Here is a 19,215-nt window from a genome sequence, read left to right on the forward strand (position 1 = left end):
TAGGCCAAGGTCCAAGCATGCTCCAGCTCAGCACAGAAGCCCAGAGGTACAATGGTGGCAGGCAGAAAGCCACCTTTGCTCTGCCATTCCTAGGCTGCACCTCTTGAGGGGTGCTGTTCAGACACAGGGCCTTATGGTGTAATCTTAGGGTATGTCTACACTACGAAATTAGGTCTATTTTATAGAAGTCAATTTTTAGAAATTGATTTTATACAGTTGATTGCATATGTCCACATTAAGTCGGCGGAGTGCGTCCTCACTACCGTGGCTAGCATCGACTTACGGAGCGGTGCACTGTGGGTAGCTACCCACAGTTCCCACAGTCTCTGCCACCCATTGGAATTCTGGGTTAAGCTCCCAATGCCTGATGGGGCAAAAACATTGTTGCGGGTGGTTTTGGGTACATGTTGTCAGTCGCACCTCCCTCCGTGAAAGCAACTGCAGACAATTGTTTCGCTCCTTTTTTCTGTGCAGATGCCATACCACGGCAAGCATTGAGCCCGCTCAGCTCAGCTCACCATCACCGCGGCTGTTGTGTCATGGGTGCTGATGTCAAATCACTTAAAGAGACTCCATCAACCTGAAGTCTAGTCACTTTTTAAAAAATGAATTGAAAGCAGTTCAAGAAATTACATTTGCCTCTGAGTTCAGTTTTTGAGGTTTTATCACCTAATTTTCCTACATTTTGTTGTTTTTTTTTCTCTTCTCTGTGCTGTGTCAAAGGCCCTTTCAGAGATCAAAAGCTGTCAAGTGTGATTTTTTTTAAAGTTCAATTTCCATGTCTATAAAATGAGTTTAATAACACCCGCCTATTTTACAAGGGATTTATGAGTCTTAATCGATTAATATTTGCAGTTTTTGCAGATCCTTAGCTGCAACTTGCTTCAGAAGTATGAGGGATTGTTATTAATAATCTACTTCAAAAACTTTGTGTAAATAGTCCTAGAACAAGAAAAATAGTCTGTCCAGAGGAAAAATAGGTGATGTCTTTTGACCTTTTCTTTTTGACCTGGCACAACTTTCTGTAAACTTTTCCTTGAATTACCATAATCTATGAATTTACTGGAAAGAAAGAACATACTGAACTGTGTGTCTAATTGCAGTCTGAGGCAGCTGGTCACTTGTGAAGGCTAACCACTGTAATGGAAAGTACTAGCTGTACCAAGTCTGTACAAACCCCAGAATTTGTATTTTTGGCAAAGGAACCACAACAAAACTACAAAAGCAGAAAGATTTAAACGAAAGTGGTCTTTACCTTCTAGTACCACTGATTCCTTGTGCTTACCGTCATGGGTTTTTTTCCCCTCTGTGGCTTTGTGCACTATCCTTTTATTTTTGGAGATACGAGTTCAAATCCTGTTCAGGCCACAAATGAAAATGATCACCAGGATCCCAAGTGGGTATTTGTATCAGAGAAGCACTGCACATTTGCTTGTCCTTGTTCAGGAAAGGCCCTGGACTGGAAAACAAGGCTATTAGTAGGATTTAAAAAAAAAAAAAGGGATTAGAGATGAGTCTTTATATGAATAACAAGAATATCCACAAGTACATTGGATAGTGTGAAAATAAGGGATATATAAACAATCATGCTTCAGGACATGGATAGTATAAAAACAAGGGATATGTAAACAATCATGGAAACCACTAACTGCTGGGGTTAGAAAAGTATGTGCACAGTTTTCTGTCTCAGGAGTTTTAAACCTTCCTCTGAAATATCTGGTACTGGCCATTGCTGGAAACCATATACTGGACTAGATGGACCACAGACCTGTTCCACTGTGGCATTTCATACATTCCTATGTGTTGCTCAGCAGGACTGAAGTGCATTGGCCAAGCTGTCTTGAGAGTCCTCTCCCATACTATTATCTGGATCTAGCCAGTCCTACTAGTTCCTTAATTCTAAAAGTGCCAAATTCAAACAAAATAATGGAAAGAAAACTCATAAATAATGTGTGTATTTTCACAGACATCTCAGTTACCTGGCAATAAGTGTAATGCCGTCTGCTAGGAAACGGAATCTACAACTAACAATGACAAAAAAGTATTGAGAAGATCAGCAGAAGCTCTAAGACTTTTGACACTAGGTCTACTACTGGTTTTGACTTTGCAGATTTGACACTGTCAACGGCTATATTATTATCTAAATAACTTTGCTAAGAGTTTCCTCTACATACTATGCCTTGCAACTTACGCTAGAAGTAAATGTATGAAAATTATGCATACAATTAGCAATCTTGTCTGGAGCCAAGAAAAATACCTAATGCCTCTAACATTCTGGTAATTAAAAATACATCCCAACCCATAGCTGCACATTGAATAACTGGAACTATTTGGATTCACATTGTGAAATGTTGCAGGAATATTTTCAATATCTTTAGGTTTCTCTTCAGCTCTTCAGACAGATGAAGGGATGTGTTTTTCCAACAACAAAACTGGATACTGCCAGTGATCATCAAATTGATGTCCCAGGGGATATTTCTATACAAGTGAAACTCAGGTGGCCTAACAAACTCTGCACCTGTCCATTTTTTTTCAGCTTTTAATGTGTCCTTTATCTACACTTTTAAATGTTGCAGGATTTGTGTATTATTTTTTGGTCCATCTGGATTCCATTCCTTATGATTTCAGTTCAACTCCTGAGACATCTTGCTGATTCATCTCTTCCTTTTGCTAAAGGGACCCCACAACCCTGCTGTTACCTCATTAAAACATGTACTTGTTGCTTGCAAATGGCCCCATTACTGGCATCTGCAAAAGGCATTAGCCTCTAGATAATGTAACATATGTGTTGCCTGCTCACCTGGGTAATAATTGTTTCAGAGGCTGCTTGAGAAACGAGATAGTCCACAAGCATGCTTAGCCTGAGTAAAATTAACTATGTAATGAATTGCCTAACCATTCAGAATCCTCAGAATTTACTGATAACCATGGAGTTGCTAAGTCAAGAATATTCTTTGTGGTTTAGGAAATCTAAAAAAATCTAAAAAATTTAAAAATCTATTAGGACAGATTTTAATCTCATTTAGAGGACTTATATCTGCAGTGCTTTGTAGCTTGTGTCTTCACGTACACCTGTGCAAAGTGTATGCACTGTGGCTGTAAAATGATACCTTATCAGAATTATGCACTCACTTACACTGGTGGTAAGATTTTACACCCACTCTTCACTCACTTTGCAGAAGTATATTTGGTGACACAAGCTGCTGAGACAGAGAGAAAAATTAAGCCCACTGTTTCTGCATATTTGTAATTCATTGACTTCAGTTTAGTGACTCCTGATTTACTTACATATGGGAACAGAATTACTCTTGACTTGCATGGTTTAACTAGGAACAGGAGTAATTTAGTCCTATGCGAAACTGTCCATGGCAGATCAACTGATCTAGAAATGCATAAAATGAAAAATCAAGCTTGCTCTCCATTAACGACCTGCTACTGTTATCGATCATGCTGTGGCCTTCTGTACTCGGAGCATCTATTTGTATGGTGTCCCTCTGAATCCACTAATTCTTGAATGGCCGCTATGTGCTTCTTCATCTATTCACAGCAAGCAATTGATGATGAAGTGATAGCAATAGTTAGGAAAATGGCATTAGGTGGAGGAGAGAGGAATATTTTTGTCTGTTAAAAGAAAAGCAGAGAGAAATTTGGAATCTCTCCTATTTTAATCATTAATGTGGCCTCCATCACATTCAGTCTGTAAAATGAGGTTTCATCAGCTAGCCTGAATAAAGATGATGTTGCTGATTTCCCATCATCAAAATGCACTTATGAGAAAGAATATCTCCTTCTGTTCTTGTTTTCTGGTCTTCAGTTAGTTTTAAAATGCTGTTGGGTTACTACTTGTACATTTTCCCTACCATCAGTGGTTGCCAAGTCATTAATAGTATAAAGCAGCAGAAAAACCCTGTATTACAGATGCAGGTTTAAGTTTACATCCAAAGCTAAGTATTTTGGGTTTAGGCTTCAACAGCTTCACTTTCACTCTTATTCCCCCCCTGTAATTATTATATTATCTTAATAGCAGTGTCACATACAAGAATGCATATTAGTGTAAAAAATACATCTTTTTAAAGATTGTAGCGAACTTAAAAAAATTACAGAACAAAGACACTTCCTGAGATGGCTTGAAAAATATGTTCATTGTGCATTTTTCTTTATACAGAACCGAGACACAAAAGAAAGTGGGAAGAAATCCCATAGCCGCTCATTAATGGGCAATTTTGGGAAACACAAGGTAGGTGGAACTGCAGTGTCTCATATCTGTTGTTTGTCTAAGGGTTAATAAATAGAGGTTACTCAATGACCATGGCAGAACCAGGTCCTATACTTCTGTTTTGTAAAAGTGTAATTTTTCATAGCTTTTAATTGCATTTCAGATAATATCTGAATTTTTGTGGAGTTGCATGATCTGATTCTTTAATCTATTATACCATTTTTATGGCAGAATAACTCCATTTAATCATGCTGGTTTAATTCAAATGAAATCAGTGAAGTTACACTAGTGTGGAAGTAGTATAATGGAGAAGAGAATCAAGCCAATTTGTAATTAGATCATAAAATTGCACTGGTTTAAAACTAGTAGGTTTTTGTTGTTGTTGTTGTTGTTGCTTTAGCTAAGTGCACATGTTCACAATCTTTGTTTTTCAGGGAACTAAAAGGTGAGCAATAAGAAATTCTGTCCATTCAATACACAGGTGATTTCTACAAGTAACATACACGCTAATGGGCATTACACATTAGAATCCCATGTACACCGATGAGAGAATAAATGCTCTGTACTGGGATGCCAGATAAAGAAATCAGTTGCTAAAAAACTGAAAGTACTGGCTACACTGAGGAGTGGAAAACGTTTTAATAATTTAATTACTTCAACTAATTATTCTAATTGGATGTAGCCAGTTGGATGCCCCATTTACTTCATATCATTGCTGAAATAAATAAGGCAGAGTATTATTATTTTTAATGACTATTGCAGACAGACCAAGACAGACTTAGAATAACTTAACTCTTAGAACACTGTCATTTTCCATGTGGGCAGCCAAAAGGATGCTTAAGAGGATATGTAGTAGTAATATTCTTCACATGTGCAGAGACCTCCAACTGAGACTCTCAAAACTCTAAGCAGACATTAATGAATTCTCACAACAGAACAGATTGCTGGGTAACTTTAAGTGGATACACTGTGAAAGAGGGTAAACTGAGGCACAGGGGATTGAGGCCAATATTTTTAAATATTAGTACCTAAAATTACCTACCTAAATCTAAATTTAGGCTCCTAAATAAATGACCTAATTGGAAGCTGTGTGTGCACAGCCCCTGTGAAAATCAGGATACTTACAAGTGTATTAAATGTAAATGCTTTGAAAATTTGGAACTTTGGAAATCAGGGTTAAGTAACTACATCAGGTTCACTCAGTGAGTCATTGACAGAGCTGTAAGTCAAATTCAGGAGTACAGACTCCCAGGCCCCTAGATTTAAGACTAAACAGCATACATAATCTACAAAAGGGTTGATCATTCTATTTCAGCACTGAGGACAGCAGGATCAACTCAGTTATGGTCATTATTAGTATACCATATTAAATGAAATAAAATCTGTGAAGTTCAGATGGAATGTAATAGGAGTAATCTGCGAGAGAAAGGAAAAGGACTTCTCACTTACACAGTAGCCACTTAATACTGAGAGGGGAAATTAAAGAGCTCTTTGAACTGCAGTCATAATGTCACTGAATATGTAAGAATGTTGAAATCAAAGGTTGGAGAGACTACACTGTAGAGAAGATATTTTCAGTAAACTGGCTACTTGTTGGCATCACAAAAGCTACAGCTGGCAATCATTATTGCTATTTAAAAGAGAGATGCTTATGAAAAGAGAATTCTTTTGAAATATTAGTCTTTTTATTGTAGATAGAAATTTTATTGTGTATTGTATAGAATTAGAATCTTTTGATCCTTTCCTATCCTGTGTGGCTCATAAAACAGAAACAAACTTTAAGATGTTTGAAAATTTTGCCTGGAGACTGTTTGTTCAATTCTTTGTGAATGCATTTGTTAATCTTCTCTTATAAATGGCGCAGAAGTCATAGCTGGAAGCAATGCATTTTGTATTTGTGTTACTGTCTATTAAAGATCTTTTGCTGTTATTAGATATACTATGGTACATTAGAAACCCAATATGACCAATACTAGTTTAGTGGAAACAGCAGTCATAACTTTGGTTTTATTACAGGCCAAATGTTGACTCTCCTCATTTTTGTCCCCCACCTATAAAATTCCCTAGCTTCTTCTTTGGCCTTCTTCTTTGGCCTCATTAGCCTTTGCAAAAGCACACATGCAGGTTATTGGTACCAAAAGTATAGTGCAAGTGAAGGAGGAGTGTAAGGTGATAGTGGGTCCAAGGGTGAGGTGGGATTCACATGGATGATGCCTATAAACCCTGTCTCAGATTGCCACACTGCTGCTTTAATCCATAGAGTGCCTGTGGGGTGTGAAGATCTTGGATTTTGTGAGAGTAAAAATCAGGGCACAAGAGCTGACGCCACAGATCCCATCTTGGCCATCTCTTATACTGTATTTGCAGAGTTGCCAGCAAGAATGTAGCCCCATGTTCTCTAATACATTACACTGAGACAGTAAGATGATGGCCATTGCATATTTTGAATCGAAACCAGATCTGTTATTTTTTTTAATCATAAAAATGAGATATATAAAATACCAGTCAGGTCACCTTGTGGACCTTTGGGACATCTTAAACTCCATTTAATGTCAGTAAAGTGTGGTGGATTTACATGGCAGATGGATTCATTGATTTCCCCAACAGAAAGCTGTCAAATCAAGGTCCAAATCTCATAGCACATCTGATGATGAAGAAAGTCAGAAAAATTCTTCTGGAAAGGAAACTGGGCAGTTGTACAGGTCAGAAATCCCCACAATTTTTCACTTCATTGAAAACTAGAGACATATTTGCCATTAAATGTCCATATTATGCTTTATGCCATCTCAGTGACCCCTAAGTCAGTTCTCAATAGCAAATCTGTTGTGTCGCCTGCATTGTTGAAATGTATTTCCTTAACTATAAAATCCCAATACTGAGTTACATGGTGTTTCAGTGAAATACAAATAATAATGACTCTTAAATTAAATAGAAATGGTGCAGCAATACTTTGCTAGTGAAAAAAAGCCGGAGTCAATTTTACATGAAAATAGACTGAATAAAAGCACATCATAGCCTCTCCCAGTTCATTACAGCTGAGAATGGAATAAATGCATTTTCAAATATGCATTTATTGCATTTAAAATGTCCCTTTTGCTGATGTTTTTTCTAAAGCTGGTTGCCCAGCTTGTTTTTGTTAGTATAACCGGATTTCTAGAATGTGTATGTGTGTGTGAGAGAAAGACAGAGAGAGAGAAACAGGGGTTTGGAATGAACCATAATCTTAGAGATTGCCCCAAATCCTGTTTAGTAAGCCTGTTGCCTGTCCTTTATTTCTTGCTATTTAAACTTATCTTTCAGTTAGGAAATAGCTATAGTTAGTATAGTATAAATAGATATAACTGTGCTCAGCTGTGAATTAATTTTTTGATAAGTTGTGAAAAGGAATTACAGGAGAGAGATTTAAATAATTTTTAAGTATTAAAAATAAAAATCGGCTTTGTTTTTAATATATAACGTTACTCAACAGGTTGGGCCGCCGGAGAAAAACCATGAAGTTGTGCCGTGCTCTTTCTGATTTAGTGGTGTACACAAACTCTGTGGCAGCCCAAGATATAGTAGATGATGGTGAGACTGGGGATGTAGATTTTACTTATATAAATGTTGTTATTTCACTTGATTATATATTTGGATGGGACACAAGCCTATGGTCTTAAGTTTCCTCTATTTTCAGAGAACTTTTAAAAGTTGACCAGGTAGCTCATCAGTTCTTGCCACCTATCTTTGTCCATGTGGAAAGACAATATAACACCTTCCTTTTTTTCCCCAGAGAAATGTGCCCTCCCATGTTTCTTCAATTTCCTTATGAGTTTCATAATTTAGTAATCTTCTCCCTGCGTGATTCTGGGAATGCAGACTCTTCCAGGAGAAGCTTGTATAGTTTCACTGTATTATGAGATTTATCTTAGCTTTTATTATAACAGTATGCTACTATTATTTAATATTGATATTATGTAGTGCCCAGAGGCCCCAGTTGGGATCAGGACTCCATTATGCTAGGTGCTGTATAGAGGTACACATGTCTCTGCCCCAAAGAGCTTACTGTTGTTTTATTAGACAAGGGAAAATGAAAATTGACAGGGCTAAAATGGAATTTGAAGAGCAGATAGCCAAAGATGTAAAAACAAACAAGAAATTCTATGTGTATGTCAGCTTGTATGGGAATATATGGGCTTTCGGACTACCAGTGAGTAAATGGAGTAATTAAGGAGGATAAAGGCATTGCAGAGAATCTCAGGCCAAGAAATCTAAAAGTGACTAGTCGTTTTGGGTGAATTTTGGGTCTGACATTCAGATGCTGAATGCTTAGTATTTTCTGAAAATCAGGCCCCTTTAGAGTTTCTCATGTTGGGCATCTCCACCTAGAATACTGTGCTTAGTCCTGGTCACTGTAGCTCAGAAAAAAGACAAAAATGCTCAGAGGAAAGATTTCTGCATTAAAAAAAGATTGAAAAGACTGGGTCCCTTTCGAGAGAAGATGAATAATCGGAGGTGTGATTGATATAGAGGTGGTAGACTGGGTGCTGCAGTTTACCCTTTCACATAAAACAAGGACTTGAATACATTTGGTGAAACTGAAAGACAATAGATGTAAAATTGATTAAAGAAAATACTTCTTCACACATTGCCTAATAAACTAGAGGAACTCATTGCCGCAAGATGTCGTTGAGTCCAAGAGCTTAGTAGCATTTTTACTAGGATTAGATGTTCATATGAGTAATAAGAACATGCACAGTTTCAACAATAGGCTAAACGTTTTTATAGGGGAACTAAACCTTCCTGATTCAGGGCACAAGACAACAACTAACTAACAGGGCTTGGAAGAAACTTGTCCTATGACGAGATTATTCCACAATCACTACTAAGGCTTTTGACACCCTCTTCTGACGTATCTGGTACTGGTTACTGTCAGAGGTCTAGCTGTGGATCACAGGTCTAGTCTTTTAGATCAGCTCCTCATTTCCTCTAGTGGAATGAATTTAGGAGACTGTGGATTGCATAGGCGTTCTCCTCCCATGGATCTGGGGGATCCACAGGCAAGGGCATCCCCAGATCCATAGAGGAAGGAGCTGACTTTCTGTGGGGCTGAGCTGATTACTCTCTCCCCCTGGCTACAAGGCTTCAGCAAGATTTTAGCCATGCTGTCATTGTCTGAGTCCTCTGTAGCTTCTCACCAACAGTTCCGGTTGGGGCTTTCCAGGATATGATGCATTTTCAATTAACATTGACTCCTGCCTGGTTTTCCACATAAGCCTGGAAAGCAAGAGGCCGAGCAAGGGACAGTCCTGCAAATGGAGGTTGGTGCCTTGGTCCATTCCGTCCCATTCCAGCCCTTGCCCAAATCCCTGTAGAGGAAAGACCTAGTGGCACACACTTGCAGGTGAGGTAGGGCAAGGTTACAGAAAGAGCATAACAGCAAGGCAGTGCTATTCTGAGGTCTATGTGATCTGTCCTTCCAGGGGCTCCACAACCCCCACACATAAATCCAACCTGCCAGCCAGAGTTCCATTCCTGATTCCACATCCATGTTCTTGTCTGACTCCAGTGCCAGCAAGACATGGTGGAGCCTGAATTCCCTAGCTTCTTCTTTGGACCTGGCTTGGAAGGCTGAACTTCACCCAGCTTTCTGGTCCATACAGTGATTTATGGAGTGATGGGGTGTGTGGAAGAGGATTGTCAAAGCCCGAGGGGATTTGCAGGCTGTCAGGAGGCAGCTGAAAGGTGTCATGGGTATATGGAGGTAGGATGAGGGAGAACGTAATCATACGTATGGAAAGAGTTTGTTCATTATACAAGAGCTTTATTGAACTCAACACAGTTTAGGAATATTGCCAAATGGGAATTAGTGGCTATACTGTATATCTTTTCCATTTGATCTCCAGCTGTAAGAGATATGATGATTGTCTGTGAATCTAGACTAACTCCACTGATGTCAGTCCAAATGACTCTAGAGTGTAACTGACCTGTGAATACAGAAATTTGTCTCACAGTTGTTATTCTTGTTTTTTTTTTAAACTATAAACACATAGGGACTATGGGAAATGTGTTATCATTCAGTGAAACAAGGGCCCACCAGGTAGTGCAGCAGAAGTCTGAGCAATTTATACTTTACAACCAGAAACAGCTCACCAGAATCTATCCATCTGCATATCGGATTGACTCCAGCAATTTCAACCCCATACCATACTGGAATGCTGGTTGCCAGCTGGGTAGGTGTTTTATGTATGTAATGTTTTCACATGGGCTTTATGTTCAATGCAAGTTACAGTTACACTTATCAATGATTCCTAAATCTCTTAATTCAACAGTGGCATTAAACTACCAGTCTGATGGGCGCATGATGCAGGTTAATCAAGCAAAATTCAGGATTAATGGCAACTGTGGGTATGTCCTCAAACCTCAGCAGATGTGCAAAGGTAATGTCACACTGCACATTTATTATTATTATATCAGTTATTTTAGAAAATGACTTTGCAGTCAGTTTCCCATTATTTTGCATTTAGAGCTAAATATCTAGAATAAAACAAGGAATTAAAACAAGAACTTGCGTGGGAGCTTTTTGACACATATATAAAATAATTAACTTGGTTTGCATCTGACTTTTTAAATGATTAATGAAAGGCACATTTGCAGTGTTTGCTATCAACCTTAAAAAAATGACTGCCAACTTTATGAATATGTAAATACTCTAATATGATCTCTCAGAGTTAATCTAGGTAAGTTATTAGCACCCAGTCTTGTGATATGCTGGGTCCCTCCTACAAAATGTAGACCAGCCTGAGCAAACTTGGGAGGTGAAGTTACTTAACACCCCATAGCAGTCAGCTTTTACGGCCTGATCTGTCACTGAAATCAATAGGCGTCCTTGTATTTCTAGAACAGGAGTCAGTTATCCTTATGCTCATACAGTGAGCACATTTCTATTTGTTTAGGGTTTTGGTTTTGCCACCATCATTTTAAAATCACATTATTTCTTTGAGCCAGATTAACACTGGAACTGGTAGGATCATTCTCGTAAAATGGGCCTGGGCCTATATAGTTATTGGTCCTTGAATGAGCCCTTTGCATCAGGGCGAATGTCATTCTTAGAAATTAAGTTATAGACTGGAGGCCCAGTCAAGCATATGATTATATGATGTTATTTATTCTATGCATTCGGGAGGGTAGAAGTTCTGTTTTTTTCTCCTGTATAGGATTTCTAATATTAAGGGTTTTATTTTTTCTCATTCTCTGCAAACTTCTAGGTACATTCAACCCTTATTCCGGTGATCCACTTCCTGCCAACTCTAAAAAGCAGCTTATTCTCAAAGTCATTAGTGGACAGCAACTACCTAAACCTCCAGATTCAGTATTAGGAGACAGAGGGGAGGTAAAGTAGTTTGAGTAATACTAAATATTTTTTTCCACTATAGCTGCCATAGCATGCCTAGGAGTGACATGGCAGCATTTGTTCTAAAGAGAGTTTTTCTCTTAAATTAAAATATGCCAGTAATTTTCAGATGTTCAGGATTTGCACATTAGATCTGCATTTTTCCCACAATCCCTGTATTCTATATATTCTGCTGGTTAGTATTTCTTTAGCTGTTAGCACTGATCTGAAAGTTTATTCTACCTAGCCACATATCTCAGTGTCACAAAACAGCAGTGATGAAACCTACATCATCCTGTAGTCTACTGTGGCATTTCCCATAATCACACTACTGGGAAAATCACACTGAGCAGTGACTTAGCAATCAAACGTGCATTTATGTGAGAGTTTAATAGAAAATAATCCTGTATATATAACGATGAGTTGCTTTTAAATTGTTGTTTTTTAAAATAGATAATAGATCCTTTTGTCGAGGTGGAAATTATTGGGTTACCTGTAGATTGCTGTAAAGACCAGACCAGAGTGGTTGATGACAATGGTAAGATAACATACCCTCCTTCCTCTTTTCTATAGTAAATTATTGAATAATTATGCATGACTAGAGGTACACAGAATAATTTACCAGAGACGCAAAGAGTGACGAACATAGTATTTTTTGGTCACACTTTATAGTAAAACAATATTTATCAATAGTTTATAAACAGTTAATAAACAGGTCAAAAAGTTGTTTAAAATAAGGGCATATAACTATCTATAAAACCTTTACTGACATAGAACCATCAATAAAACATATTCCTCATGTCTATAATATGCTTATAACTTCTATTAATCATTTATTAGCCTTTTATAAGTTATTTATAAATGTACCCTTAATATGAAGTACAACCATATTTTCAAATAATGAAAAACATATTGCTAGATCAATGCAGAGGTGAGCTGTGGAATGCTGGGGTGACAACTGCTGACCTACTAATCCTTCAGGGATTGCATGGACTTTTTTCTCATTTGGTTTAAGCCCCACCTATACAGGGTTTTTAATCACTCTGAGAAATTGTGTTTAACATCAGTTCCAGCAAAATCAGTTTCAGCTGGCCATTGCTGATACGGTTTGGACAAAAGTGTGTTAGAAACTGTGTTTAGCCCAAATTTCTTAAATGTAAAACATGTCCATGCTTAGACATGCTAATATGGTTTGGTCAACCAATATAAATGGGGCCATACTATGCTGTAATCTAGGGCGCTACATAATGCAGTTATTCAGGCATGGTTTGCCGTGTCCATATTGACCAGCCAAACCAAGTTAGGAACTGGTTAGACTCAGAATTTTCCACACTCCAATAACAATTGTGTTATGGGACCCAGTTACTTCACTCCTCTGATAGTTAGAAACCTTTGTCTAATTTCAAGCCTAAACTTGTTGAAGGCCAGTTTATATCCATTTGTCCAACATTGTCCCTTAACTTAAATAATTCCTCCCCCTCCTTGGTGTTTGCCCCTCTGAGGTATTCATAGAGAGCAATCATATCTTCCCATAGACTTCCTTTTGTTAGGCTAAACAAGTCAAGCTCCTCAAGCCTCCTCGTGTCAGGCAGGTTCTCCATTCCTCTGGTCCTCCCAGTAGCCTTTTTCTGCATCTGTTCCAGTTTGAATTAATCTTTCTTAAACATGGGAGACCAAAACTGCATGTAGTGTTCCAGATGAGTTCTCACCAGGGCCTTGTACAATGGTAATAACACTTCCCTGTCTCTACTGGAAATACTTTGCCTGATGCATCCTAGGATTGCATTAGGCTTTTTCATGGACACATCACGCTGGCGGTTCATAGTCATCCTATAGTTGACCAATATACTCATGTCTTTCTCATCCACTGTCACTTTCAACCGATAAATCCCAAGTTTGTAGCAAAAATTCTTGTTGCTAGTCCCTACGTGCATGACCGTACACTTTTCACCATTCAATTTCATCCCATTTCTATAACTCCAGTTTTCATGATTGTCCTTGTGTGATATTCTGATCCTTCTCCATGTTATGATGTCCCTGATGAGTTTGAGAATTACCTTCTAGTGATTGAGAAGGGTGAAATTTCCTTGCTGATTTTTAGCTTGGTCTGCAGTTCTCGATAGTATTTGACTATAAATTATTGTTGACTTGTTCCTGGCATATACCTAGGGACATGGAGGAGGCTAGCACAGAGCTACTCTGCCAGCTCTTCTCTTGCCAGAGGGTCTCCTTGTGTAGAGAACATTTCCTGAGGCTGTTTTCTCCCCCTTTATGGCCCTTTTACCCCACCAAAGCTATATAGAGGCAACAGGGCATAGATGAGAGTCAGGCCCTGAATAGTTTAGTCTTTTGGGGTTTAGTCTTCTCTGCTACATCTATGTGTAATTCTCTCTCCAATGGTTTTGAATTATACTCTTAGGGACAGATTCTGACATCCTTGCCTCCTGTTAAGTAATACTATAGTAATACCTTGTTATGCTGGTAGTCCCATTGAACACTAACACTGGTGAAGGTACCCATAGTGATTAAAATGGGACAGTTTGCAGGGTAAGTTATTACACAGCATGTGAAAGGGGTGGCAGGATCTGGTCCTTAATTAGGCAGGTAACATAGTTATGACGTATTCAAGCCCACAGTCCCTTTAGAGTGAAGAATGGGCTGGAATCTCCTAACTAGTGAGAAGAGAAGAAAACAAGGTTAACCCTTCAATTTTTAACAAGAGTCCTGGGAAGAGGGCAGGTGTGAGTAGTAACTGACCTGCTCACGGTAGAATCATGGAAACAGCGACATGACAAAAGCTGTCTGCAGGTAAGATGACGACCAACACCAGAACCAAGAAAAACAAAATGGTTAAGAAAAATTCTGTATCTGCAGTCAACTATATCAGTCAGATCCTGTATTAATTTTTTTTCACATCAGTGTTAGACTGCAAAGCTTGATAGCACATGGAACCAAGTGACTGTCTTTTGATGGATGATATATTCTTGGATCTTGAGCTTTAAAATTTTGCTTTCTAGCCAAAAATTGCGGGAGTGGGAAAAATAAGATAATGGAGTGGTTGAGAAGGGAGAATGCCTTCCTCACAATCTCTCTTTTCCCTGGACTCTGCTTATGTCTCCTTTAGGTAGAAGTCCCTAGTACCTATCGTACATACATGCATGGTATATACAAATAATGAGAAACAAAATGAAAACAAACCATGCCATAGAAGCCTCTCTGCCACATCAGCTCCTATGGGACACAAGGCTAGCAACAGAGTGGAACGGCCAGGGAGATGTGGCTGTCAATTCTCATGAATGGCAGTGACCCATGGAGAAACACAGGGATAGTTCCTGGGCATCTTGGCCCATCTGAGCTTGACCTATCACACTAGTAGCACAGCAATCTGCCCTGCCATGCTGCCACATGCAGACTCTCTGCCAGATGCTCAATCCAGACCCTTTCTGTAGTTCATAAAAGCTGCCATAGAGATACCACTCATTTTTCTGCATATGGGTCTCTTCGCACAGCTGCCTTGGCACATCATAGTGCTGCATTTTGCATTGTAATTTACACAGACTGCATTAGTAGCTATTCTCCTCACTCCATCCTCTGGGCTTGCCAGGCATACAGCTCAATTCCCATGTAGCAGCCACAAAGCAAAGCTCCCACTTAGAGAAGGGACATGGCTATGTTGCAGCTTCTTCATTTATTTATCTGCTAGTGACTCTTAGGGATTTTATGGGAAATAATGTACATTCACTTGTGCATCAGGTCTGTTTGAGTGGCTGGTTTCCTTACCTCTGGTGTTTCACAGATAATGACATCATCATCGGCTGCTGCTTTTGTATTTTCCTGACTTTCTATTCTGTTTGTCCCATAGGATTTAACCCTGTTTGGGAGGAAACTCTCACTTTTACCATCCACATGCCTGAAATAGCTTTGGTTCGATTTCTTGTTTGGGACCATGATCCTATTGGTCGAGATTTTGTTGGACAAAGAACTGTGGCCTTCAGCAGTCTTGTGCCTGGTTAGTTCCACTCATTGACTTGACTTTGATATTTAGTTGAAAATAGAAGGAAGGATAGTTTTGTAGTTAAAGCAGAGAATGTAAAATGGAGATAAATACTTATTTACCTCACTAGGGGGTTGTAAGGCTAAACTCATTAATGTTTGTGAAGCCGTTTGAGGTTCTCAGATGGAAGGTGTTATGGAAGGGGACTGTATTATTATAAATAAACAATTGCTCAGAGTTACTGTATATGTAATGTATAATTGCAAAAGACATTGTATGGACAGCCTTGCTAACTGCACATAAAATACACAGTGCTGATTCTTTGTTACTTTGTTTTCTCATTTTATTAGGCTATCGTCATGTGTACTTAGAGGGACTGACTGAAGCATCCATATTTGTCCATATAACAATCAATGAAATCTATGGAAAAGTAGGTATACATGGGAACATAAATACTTTACAAATGTTTCTATATCGTACTGCTGGCAACAATGGATTAAGATGCATCAGTATAACCTCGTAGAACTAATGTGGGCTCTGACTGATTCCTACAATTTTGGAACATGGCATTTTTCATATTGGATCAGACCAGTGGTCTATCAAATCTAGTGTCCTGCCTCTGGCAGGGGTTAACACCTAACGCTTCAGAGAAAAGCAAAATATACAAAACAACAGCAACAATAACAAGAGAGATAGGGCCTGATTCTCCACTGCTCTGCACCTTGTGTCATCATTTACACCAGTGCAATTTCACTCCCTTAGCCCTTATGTAAATGACTGCACAAAGCACAAGGTGATGGAGAATAAGGCCCATAATATAAAATTCCCCCCGCCCGATCCTAGCAGAAGATCTCTCTAACCTCAAAGCAATATCATTGCCATAATCCTAGCACGCCTAACAGTGAATCCTCTTTTCTTTGTCACCTAATATTAATTTCTCACCTATGTACAGTATGTACATCATTTTAAGTTACTTTATTTTTAAAAAGTAATTGTCAAGAGCTGTAGTCACACCATTAGTTCTGGGTATTTGACAAGACATTTTCACCTCCAATTTTAATTCTCAACCATTTAAGTTTTAGCATGTGAAGTGTTGTTGCTTTTCTGTGATGTTTCAAAAGATGAAAAATTTTAAAACTTCAAGTTTTAAAATGAAAGCAAAAGTTCAGTCCATTACTCATTATTTCAGCGTTAGCTACCTCTGTTCAACTTTTTACAAGAGGTATACAAGTTACTATAAATAGGGGGTGAAAAGAATTACCAGAAGTCAATGGCATAGATAAGATAATTAAAACAGAGGGGGTACCAAGAACAAAAAGGGCCTTCATTTCAATGACTATATTTAGATTTATTTTTAAGGAGTGTGAAAAGAGGAATTAGGTAGCTCAGAGTCTCTCTCTCTCTGCTCAGAGCAGATCTAAACAACAAGATCTAAAAGCAACACCACCAGCACTTTGTATGCACTAGAGCGCCTGCAGTTGCTCCAACTAGTAGATTTGCATCAGCGGAAACATTTGAGGGGAGAAGGCGAGTGTAGACGGGGCCTAGGTCACCAGTTTTAACACTGTCCAGATCAACAGTGACTGAATTCGTGACCATTTCATAAACATCCTGCCCTATGTTAAATGAGTTGGCGATGTCAGTCCAGATTCATGTGTACGGGAGTTTACCCCACAATTGGCACCCTGGTCTCAGCATATAAGTGGGATTGAATGCACATGGGAACTGAATTACTTGCTCTTACCTCTGGAAGTGGTCCCTTCAACAACGGGTGGAGGCCATTGCAGAGCAACTTGCATTGACACTGCCTGGGCTGTTTCTGTTCTGTGGAAACACAGAGATCCTCAGTCTCCAAAGTGATCAGTCTGGCATCTTTCACCAACACTAAATCCATCTTAAACGAAAATTAAAAGGACTGAAGAAAATGTATAGGGGCTCCCAGGATCTGTAGGTATTCAGATGCACAAGTGAATACAAGTGAAATCCCATGTCATTGACGTTCAACAGGGATTGCTGTTTGGCTCACATACACTTCAGAGAGGACAGAATTAAGGGGAAAAAAATTTCCGAGTAATTTCCTAGTATAATTGGGCTGAATGGTAGCACTAGGAGAGGATTTAAAAAACACCCTGTAAGGCTTGAGCTTTTCTGTTTAAAATTTTGCTCTGCCACCAAATGCTTACTGTAATGATGGACTGTATTGTTTTTTTTACAAGATATATTTAAAACCTGGAGGTACTTTCCATACCCTGTATAACCGAGGACACCGAGTGAAGTGTGTATCTGAATGAGATTGGTGTAAGACTAATAATCTATTTTAAATGACTTAACTATAGAGAACTACTTACACCAACTGTCTTGCTTGCTTGTGTCACAGCCTTGAAAACGTTAGCCAAATATGTTTGATTTGTTTTCCTTTCAGTGGAGTCCTTTAATCCTCAATCCCAGTTATACTATATTGCACTTTCTAGGAGCCACTAAGGTAGTCTTCATTAGCATGCACTTTGCACTTGCTGGGCACAGATTTATCAAACAGTTCCCAGTCGCATGATGTACCATAACTACTCTATTGCTTCATTCCTCATTAAGAGTCTGAAATATTTAAATGTTGCTTTGATCAGGCCCATGTCATAAAACTCTACGTTAATGGGCAGCCTGTCACTACAGAGCATTTCTTACAATCTTCTCAGCTCTGATTAGGAAACTTCTAGTAAAGATCCACAGTAATTATGGCAGGCTGCCTTCCGAATGAGGGGGAATTCATACATGCACGAATTCATGGTGACCTATGCTGATTGTTTCCTGGTCTGAATATGTGTGAATTAGTTGGTGTGAATTTTTGCTTTGCTTTGCTTTTTGATGTTGCATTCATGATTCACACATATGTATTCAATAGCAGTTTAAATCACAGGCTGAACTTAAAGAATGTGATTGTTTTCTTGTTTTCAGAATAGGCAGCTGATAGGACTCAAAGGGTTGTTTAACAAGAATCCTAAACACAATTCTGCTGAAAACAATGGGCATTACGTGCGGAAACGATCAATTGGTGATCGAATTCTCCGACGCACGGCCAGTGCTCCGGCAAAAGGCAGGAAAAAGAGCAAAATGGGCTTTCAGGAAACTACAGAAATTAAAGACAGTACCTCTGAGCCAACAGACATGAAAGACAAGGAAGGAGTTATAAGGCGTACAACCAGGAGTTTGCAAGCACGTCCTGCTTCTATGCCAGTTGACAAATTCCTTCTGATGGGATTGTCTTCCCCAGAATGTGAAACGGTTAAAGACACCAAAAGAAAAGAAAATACCTCTGGTAAGATGCTTCCAAAGTGACTTTTACTGCAGTAGCTTTAAAACCATATTATTAAACTCAGTATTGCAATCCTCATATGAGTAGTTCCATTGAACTCATGTGAATAAGGACTGCAGGATCAAGCCCAATAGGATGTAAAATGACTGTTATGCTTATCAAAGTGATATGCAACAAAACTGTCAGTTGCATTTTTAAACTTCTTCCTGTATCCTGACAAGTGAAACCCAAGAAAAGTTTCCTCTCCCCAGACTAGGCAAATGGATTACAGTATTTTCCACAGATTTGCTTAAAGAACACTTGTCAAGTTTCTTTTCATAATTAAAAAA

At 38.7% G+C, this 19,215-nt stretch overlaps 1 protein-coding gene across 3 annotated transcripts in view; it reads left to right on the top strand.

Moving 5' to 3' along the window:
• PLCH1 (phospholipase C eta 1) overlaps nucleotides 1-19,215 on the top strand; it is a 162,451-nt gene that overhangs the window by 134,113 nt on the left and 9,123 nt on the right. For 2 of the 3 annotated variants that reach the window (XM_027819839.3, XM_027819841.3), the window contains exons 14-23: nucleotides 4,166-4,237; nucleotides 6,824-6,918; nucleotides 7,686-7,783; nucleotides 10,246-10,425; nucleotides 10,525-10,632; nucleotides 11,461-11,585; nucleotides 12,039-12,123; nucleotides 15,448-15,594; nucleotides 15,930-16,009; nucleotides 18,529-18,889. In XM_027819839.3, coding sequence (XP_027675640.2) covers nucleotides 4,166-4,237; nucleotides 6,824-6,918; nucleotides 7,686-7,783; nucleotides 10,246-10,425; nucleotides 10,525-10,632; nucleotides 11,461-11,585; nucleotides 12,039-12,123; nucleotides 15,448-15,594; nucleotides 15,930-16,009; nucleotides 18,529-18,889 — 1,351 coding nt within the window. Of the gene's footprint in view, nucleotides 1-4,165; nucleotides 4,238-6,823; nucleotides 6,919-7,685; nucleotides 7,784-10,245; nucleotides 10,426-10,524; nucleotides 10,633-11,460; nucleotides 11,586-12,038; nucleotides 12,124-15,447; nucleotides 15,595-15,929; nucleotides 16,010-18,001; nucleotides 18,062-18,528; nucleotides 18,890-19,215 lie in introns of all 3 variants that reach the window. The other variant, XM_007057361.3, reaches the window with a different exon arrangement.

Source organism: Chelonia mydas, chromosome 9 (assembly GCF_015237465.2).
Source record: "Chelonia mydas isolate rCheMyd1 chromosome 9, rCheMyd1.pri.v2, whole genome shotgun sequence".
NCBI classification, from domain to species: Eukaryota; Metazoa; Chordata; order Testudines; family Cheloniidae; genus Chelonia; species Chelonia mydas.